Below are 8,305 nucleotides of genomic sequence, written 5' to 3' on the forward strand. Positions count from 1 at the left end.
CCTTCATTGCCACTCTGATTAAAACCTAGATGGGCTCCAAAGGGTCATGTAGAGAGCCAGAGGAGTCCACTGGTTGGGATAACCCCAGAAACAGGTTTGAAGGGAAATGACAGTTGCGCACGTTGACAGTGAACTTGGATGCATTAGAATTTTATATCTTTTCTCCATATGCTTTTCCCTGAGTGCCAGGTTCAGCTGTTTGAAATACTTTGGCAGAGCCCCCAATTTATTTTTTAAATGGTATTTGTGAGTGCTTACTATGTGCTAGACACTGTACTAAGCACTGGGGTAAACACAGGTTAATCAGGGTGGACACAGTCCGTATCCCACATAGGCCACAGTCTTAATCCCCATTTTATAGATAAGGTAACAGACACAGAGAAGTGACCTGCTCAAGGTTACACACCAACCAGGATTAGAACCTAGGTTCTTTTGACTCCCAGGCCTGTGCCATATCCACTTGGTCACGCTGTTTCTCATATTTGCTCATATATATGGCTTTCTCTTTCCTTAAACCGTTTTGAACTGCCACAGTTTTTTGAGGTACCACATGAGCCCACCACTGGCCATTTCAGATTGACTGCAAACTCTGTGTTTTGAACTGTAGCGTGGCATTTTCTCAACTAAATACTCACCAGGCCCCAGAAACTGTGCCAAGCCTCTTCAGCCTGCCTTAACGAGGTACTCAGTCCTCCACACCCCTCTGAGGAGTGTTCCTGTACGAGAACACACTGAGATTGCCCATTGTTTACTGCCACCATCCTGTATGTCAAATTTTATCCTCCTGAACCAGCCCTGAGGGTGTTTAGTCTGGCTCAGTTTTAAGGCTGGAAAAATAGCTTCTGGATTAGGGGTTGTCTTTTTTGGCATTTGTTAAGCACTTACTATGTGCCAAGCACTGTTCTAAGCACTGAGGGGGATACAAGGTAATCAGGTTGTCCCACATGGGACTCTCAGTCTTAATCCCCATTTTACAGATGAGGTAATTGAGGCCCAGGGAAGTTAAGTGACTTGCCCAAAGTCACACAGCTGACAAGTGGTGGAGTCGGGATTAGAACCCACGACCTCTGACTCCCAAGCCCGTGTTCTTTCCACTGAGCCACGCTGTCCTTATAAAAACGTTACAATCCAGAATACGACAAGCAGGTCATATTCAATAAAGGATATCCCTTTATTGAAGAATAGGGATAAAAGTCATTTTATAAAACGTAGGTGGAAATGTTAGTAAAATCACCAAGAGCAATCCATATTTAGCTATCATTCAGATCTTAAAGCAGCCTCAGGACTAGGCCAAAAGAGCAAAAACAAAACAATCCAGTCCCGAAACCTAATCAGGGTTTATAGCATGAGGAAGGCTTTCTGTCTCTCCCCTGCAAGGTGCTCTTTCCTCCACATGATTCCTCCCTAAGGTAATATAGATAGTATTATGGTATCCCCCAGTGAAAAACCCCAAACTTTTTTTTTAAGTGGTATTTGTTAAACACGTACTGTGTGTCAGGCATTGAAGCAGTGGAGTAAGTACAAGATAAGCGGGTTGGCCACAGTCCCTGTCCCACTTAAGGATCATGGTCTTAACCCCCACTTTACAGATGAGGTAGCTGAGGCACAGAGAATTGAAGTGACTTCCCCAAGGCAACAGAGCCGACAAGCAGCAGAGCTGGGATTAGAATGAAGGTCCTCTGACTCTTAGGCCCGTGCTCTTTCCATTAGGCCACACTGCTTCTCATTTCCCATTTCCCTTCTATCCATTCTGTAATCCTTTCTCTGGTCCCAGACCCAGTTCTTGAACCAGGATTGGCTCAGCCTCTGGTGAGGTAGCCAGGTGCCGGGATTTGACATTCACTTCGTTTGCTCCGTGCCTTTTCACTTTAAATCATATGGACATTTGGGACCCACGAATGTGCCCTAAGCCTGCCCCTGCTCTTAGCAACCCACCAACTAGCTCCATTCCAGGGGAAAAACTCCATGGAAGCTTACCAATACAATTAAAATATCGTAGTGCTTACATTCCAGAATTATTAGAACAAGAGATTAAATACAATTTTAAGCCCCATAAGGTCCAGCCAGCCCACTCATCACCCACTGTGTGAAAATGCTATCTTGCATAGGGGCTCCTATCACCACCTGCCCATGCTGTGCTCACTGGCTTTGGGGTTTCCGTCATGAGGATCAAATGGATGGGTGGAGTCTACATGCCTCACTCAGGCACAATTAAGATCCAGGTATAAAGTTGCCCATTTTTCTCTTAATTTTCATGTTGACCTTTCTCCCCATTGAGTCACTGGACTATGCCCAGTTTGATTATATTTTATCTATTCCACAACTTAACTCAATGATTGGCACATCATAGGCACTTAATAAGTTTTAAAATTAGTATTACTGTTATTAGTATCTCTGAGTATGTAGTAGAGAAGTGTTTTTGGGATTTGTTTCCTCATCTTTTTCCTAGCCACAAGCCGCACAGAGATAAAATCCAACTGTCATGTGGGACATAGACTGTGTCCAACCTGATTAGCTGATCTACCTCGGTATAGTGCTTGGTACATAGGAAGTGCTTAACAAGTACCATTAAAAAAAGTTTAACTCTGTACTGAATCGTATTATGCAAGTGCAAAAGAAAGGTGTCAGTTCATCATTATTTCTTGTAATTTTAGAATTAACTGGTTTTCAGGAAAGGGGCAGACTTCATTCTTTCATTCCTTTTCAACTCCATTAGACCTTGGAATGAGCAATGAATTTAGGAAGGGTATCTTATTTCATACAAATATTGAATACTCAAACAGCTGGTTTAGGTGCAACTCCACCTAAAGTTCTAGTCAACCCTAGTTACCTATGACTGTTTATTATTAAGCAAGTCTATAAAGTTATTGTAGTTGATGCTCAGTAGTTATTAATAGTGGTGGTCTTTTCTGTCAGTGCAAACTTTTGAATGAACCGGAAAAAGTTTTTTTTTTTTTTAATTGAAAATTCAACTTTAGAATAGATGTGATGAAAACAGATTTTCTCCATGGGAACAGTATAATGCAGTCACCAAAACTTGGTGGTTGAATGTTCCTGAAGGGACCATTGCAGTACCGCTAACACATCAATTAAGCAGGTGGTACCTGTATATATGTATATATGGTTGTACATATTTATTACTCTATTTATTTATTTATTTATTTATTTTACTTGTACATTTCTATCCTATTTTATTTTGTTGGTATGTTTGGTTCTGTTCTCTGTCTCCGCCTTTTAGACTGTGAGCCCACTGTTGGGTAGGGACTGTCTCTATGTGTTGCCAACTTCCCAAGCGCTTAGTACAGTGCTCTGCACATAGTAAGCGCTCAATAAATACGATTGATTGATTGATTGATTGGGCCAGAATCCTAGGTTATCCTCTCCCCTGACCGCCCCCCCCCCCGCCCCGCCCCATTAAGGCAAACCCTACAGAAGCATACCTGTTTGCTAGCTTTTATTTGCTTTAGGTGATGTTGGGTGATTTAATTAAAAGTTTGCTCTGTCCCTCTATGTGTTTTAGTTCTCCATTTTGGATCTATCAGTTCTACTCCCCTGACTGGTACTCGCCAAAATTGAAGTGCATTGACCTCGATGTCTGTGCTAACAATTCACTAGTAAAAAGAGGTTGGGTTCTTTGAGGAAAAGATATAATTATAGTGTATTTTGGCTTTTTGTTTAATTTGTGCACATTTCCATTTTCAGGTGGGAAATACAAATGCTCCAGACTACAGTCTACTTAAGAAACAAGATCTGATTCCAGGCACAGTGTATAGGTTCAGAGTTGCTGCAATCAATGGCTGTGGAATAGGCCCTTTCAGTAAAGTCAGTGAATTTAAAACATGTATTCCTGGTTTTCCTGGAGCACCTTCAGCCGTCAAAATCTCTAAGGTGAGAAGTCCTGTGCTCCTTTGCTCAGGAACTAGCTAACTAAAGTTTTAGACTTGAAGAAAAACTGTCCTTTTTCAGCTTGTTGCTTATTTTAGTAAAAGAATAAATCCGAGAACGGGCAAGTACTGAACATTTTGGGGATACTTTTATAATAATTTGTAGCTTCAATATGAAGAGGGAGAACTAGGGTTTTTTTGTCCTTTTATTTAGGAAACATCTAGTAGAGAATCAGAAGTTCAAAGCTTTTTTTTCTTTTAAAACTAACTGAAGAGAAGATAAAAAACATTTTATAACCAGTATTTCAGAGGATCTTCCTTATGACATTTGGGGTCTGATAGTTTAATAATAACTGGTAACTTGGTGCAATATTCTGTATTCCTTGTAGAGTCAAAGATTTGAGTGCTTATGTTTTGTTCTTTCCCCTTTAAGAATGTTGATTGTATTCATCTTTCATGGGAACCTCCAGTTTCACCTTCTGGCAATATTTTGGAATATTCAGCCTACTTAGCTATTCGAACAGCACAACTACAGGAGAATCCAAGTCAGCTGGTGTTTATGAGGATTTACTGTGGTCTTAAAACATCATGTGTAGTAACTGCTGGGCAACTTTCCAACGCACATGTTGACCATACGTCCAGACCTGCCATTGTGTTCAGGATATCAGCAAAAAATGAAAAAGGATATGGGCCAGCTACCCAAGTTCGATGGCTTCAAGGTAATGTGGGAAATAAAAATATTATTGAAGTGGATTTATTTTCCCTAGAAGGTTCTTAATTCTCTCCAAATACACCCATTTGTTTTGGTCTGTGAGTGAATGATAAGTTAAGAAAATGAATCCTCTGGGTAGGAAAAATTGCTCTTCTACTTGGGTCACCTGTATCTTTGGAAGATATCATCAATTTTCCCAAGGTTTTTTAAATTGTGCTTAAGAGAATGTGTGTTTGCTCAATTCTAGATCCCAATAAAAGTAGGAAAGAAGCAAAGAACTCTGAAACTCAGTATGTGGGTCCATCCCAAAGGTACCACTCTCTTTTCAAAATGCAGCAAAAGTCTTCGATTTCCCCAAGCCCTGTTTGCTTCAGACTTTTTGTATCGTCTCATGTAGTTTATCACGTAACTTTTCAAAGTTCTCCTCAAAGCGCTGCCGCAGTGCTAGTGATTGACTCCTGTCGCTTTCTGTCTTCTCTGTCCCCCATGGAGAAGTTCTCCCTCCAGCCCTCTTCATTCTTGTCTGTAGCTGGATGAAACTCGCAACGCCAATTCTTAGTAGCCAGTTGATTCTTGGGTTTTTCCATGGAACCCGGAACAAAGAATGGGGCAGCTGGAGGAAAAACTACTCCTGTCCGCCACCATGATAAGCTCCACATTGAACTAGCACCTCCTGGACTTTGGCCCCTCCAACCCACTCAAACCCCTCTGGCTCCTCCAGCCTTTTTTGTTCCTGTCCACAGGAGTCGACCCCAAAGCTTTTGATTTCTGTCTTCAAGAACTACTCTTCTCTGCTGTTCTGTGCTTGACTGCTTCTGATAAGTGTTGATTGATTTTTATTTTTCCCACTCTGACCGTATCAGATTTCTTAAGTCTATTTTATTCTTTTGCAGAAAGGAAGGTGTCAAGTTCAAAATAGAAGCACCTTAACAGGACGCAGACTTTGAAGTAGTATTTTAACATTTGTAAGATTTTGTAAATGTTCCAAATGTTTTATTTTTGCATTGTTTTTATCTTGAAAATTGTACAAACTTTTTTTACATCCTAATCGTAAGCATTAGACATCCTTACTCAGGTTTACATAGAACTAATTAACATCGCTAAATATGTAGACAGATATTACAGAATCTTAGCTGCAGATAGGTTTTTTTTGATCTGTAACACTTTTGAAAGCTTCATAATACCACTGTCATCTTCAAATCTAAACTCGGTGTGTAGAGCAATAAATGCAGTATAAAGTACTTAGAGCTGCAAGGCACAAGACTATATCTGCCACTTTTTATACCACTTAACTGTGTGCCGGTTCTGGTTGACCAAGTAAGGAATAATACTATGTCTGAAAATCCATGCACAAATACCCTATGGGAAAGATCAATTTCATTGTGTAGAATTGATGTATGTGTTTCCCGTTACTAATTTAAAGTGTATAGAATATTTTAATATATAATGTTTGTAAAGAAATGCGATTTTTCTACCATATCTGTGATGAATTGTGTCTCACTAATTCTCTAAACGATTCCTCTGAAGAAAATATGCAAAAGGTTAAAGACACTTAAGCCAGGAGATTCTGAACTCTAATGGTGAAGGAAGTGCACTACTTGGGCTGTAGATGACTTTTTGGTAAGTAGAGGAATCTCTAAATGTGTACTTTTAAAGAAAAAAACTGTTTACAAGGAGCTTCTCTGGCCATCTGAAATCAAAAAGCCTGGGAAGAAAACTTCAGTGTACATTTGTTTTAATCCATATGCTTTGCTTCAGCATATGCTTGCTTTTTGCACTAGTAGAAAGTTCACTTACCTCATTATGTTTATAATCATTTGTATCGCTTCCATTAACATGTCTGAAATACTTAGGCTAAAGGAAATACTTAACCAAAGTTTAAATAAATCGTAAGCAGTTTTGCACATATAAATGCTAAGGTGTTTGTGTTTCATGAGGGACAAAGGGTAAAGGCAGGTGTTTGTGCCAGGCCGAGTTGACCGAATTAGTGGCTTCTTTGCTGTACTTTAGTAATCTATTGATTATTGATCCTCGCTTTCATTGCTTTATCCTGTTAGTCTTCGTGTTAATCAGCCCTTCAGTTCAAAAAGCCCTCCTATCGGTGCAAGGAAGTGCTGGAGCCAGGCCCTTTCTTCGTTTAAGGATGTTTATTTATGAAAGCGGAGCAAATGTACATCTATTGTCTGATATTTATAAAAGTAAGTTTTCTTGATGTTTTCCAAGATCTAGAGTGAAGTGCCTCAGCAGTTCTTGGCTAAGAGGCGAACCCAAATGTAGGATTCTAAGGGACCGTTGTTTTCCAGAGACAAAGTTGTTCATACAGAGCAACAACTTGATGTTTTCACCTTCTAAGTGTGCAAAGAACAGGTAAAGGAGGAAATGTCCTATGCTTTCAGAGAGTATCTCTGAACACGGAATTCTTGAATGGGTTCTTTCTAGAGTTTGTCCTTAAGCCACCTCACTGACCTTTGTGGTAAGAGGAGGGGTTTTGGAAATAGGGCCTAGTAGCCTGTCTCGATTAGAATGGCCTGAACCAGCGTTAACGGGGGAGGCTTTTTGACCAACCCAGCTCTAGTCCTTCTCTTCTCTGGGCCCAGGCTGACTTCTGAGATGCAAGATAGAATGTGCACATCCAGCTTTCTTTCCGACATCCACATACATACATACATACAAACACACACACACACACGAGCGAATCTACACATTCTTCCACAAGTACACACAGTGCTGTTGTGTACTTAACAGGGTCTCAGCCACTGGGCTTCCCATGACCAGAGGAAGGCCCCAGCACAAGGTGGGAGGGACACAGGTCACCCTCACCTGAGTCTGGCCCACAGACCAGGCCTGAATCTGGACAGGACTCTTCCATGAATGATGCCGCTCGGGATCTTCTATTGCCTTGCCACTGTGAGTTAATGGCTTCATATTAGACCTGGGTCCAAAGTAGCAATAGAAAATGGATGTATCAGTGTGAGTACGGAGAGGCTTCTGCATTTGGCTGACGAGTGGCACATTTCCTAAAGTGTTACTTCGCCACTTCCCAAAGGAGACCCTGAAAGACGGATGGGAGTAGAAATTGTAAAAGTCATACCCGTATCTTCCAGATAGGGCGTTCCCTAAGTGGTTTTATGACTGCTCAGATGGGAAAGATGAAAGAAAGCAACCATCAAAGTGAAGCGGTTGTACTTCCTTCGCTTTGTAAACTTGGTGATGTGCCTAAATGGTTGAAAACAGATTTTTGCTAGTGCCCTCAGAATGGTTGTTCAGACTAATGAACTTTCTAGATCTGATTTTATTGCCTGTGACTCAAAGATGTGTCCTAGAAATTCCCGTTTTAGAACCCGGTTGAAATTCTTTGTCTGCAAGTTTGGTATCCTCATTTTGGTCCATACTTACTATTTCATGGAGTTACGTGTAGTACTATCGCTTGCAGGACAGAAGATGTTAACTCTTCCTCATTTAGAAGCGCTTCCTGCTAGTACCGAGGTCATTTTTTTATTCGTAAAATATTGCAGCACTTTTAAAGTTAAAAGCTGTTTGTGAAATTGTTTATGTAGGTAACATATAGAGAACCCTTTTTAATATTTAATTGCAGCATCTGAGCGTAGCTGCATTTTGGTTTTGAGACAATAATGGTTTAGGCAGTTATTCCTATGTAATGTGGTACCGGTGATATGTAAAATAAAACACATTTTCTACCACTAAAAAA

At 40.5% G+C, this 8,305-nt stretch overlaps 1 protein-coding gene across 5 annotated transcripts in view; it reads left to right on the forward strand.

Moving 5' to 3' along the window:
• HCFC2 (host cell factor C2) overlaps window positions 1-8,305 on the forward strand; it is a 30,495-nt gene extending 22,190 nt beyond the window's left edge. For 3 of the 5 annotated variants that reach the window (XM_038756202.1, XM_038756203.1, XM_038756205.1), the window contains 3 exons: window positions 3,703-3,888; window positions 4,318-4,603; window positions 4,844-5,447. In XM_038756202.1, the coding sequence (XP_038612130.1) occupies window positions 3,703-3,888; window positions 4,318-4,603; window positions 4,844-5,133 (762 nt within the window). In that variant the 3' untranslated portion in view covers window positions 5,134-5,447. Of the gene's footprint in view, window positions 1-3,702; window positions 3,889-4,317; window positions 4,604-4,843; window positions 5,448-5,489 lie in introns of those variants that run through there. The other 2 variants (XM_038756204.1, XM_038756206.1) reach the window with 2 other exon arrangements.

This window comes from Tachyglossus aculeatus, chromosome 14 (assembly GCF_015852505.1).
Source record: "Tachyglossus aculeatus isolate mTacAcu1 chromosome 14, mTacAcu1.pri, whole genome shotgun sequence".
NCBI lineage: Eukaryota > Metazoa > Chordata > Mammalia > Monotremata > Tachyglossidae > Tachyglossus > Tachyglossus aculeatus.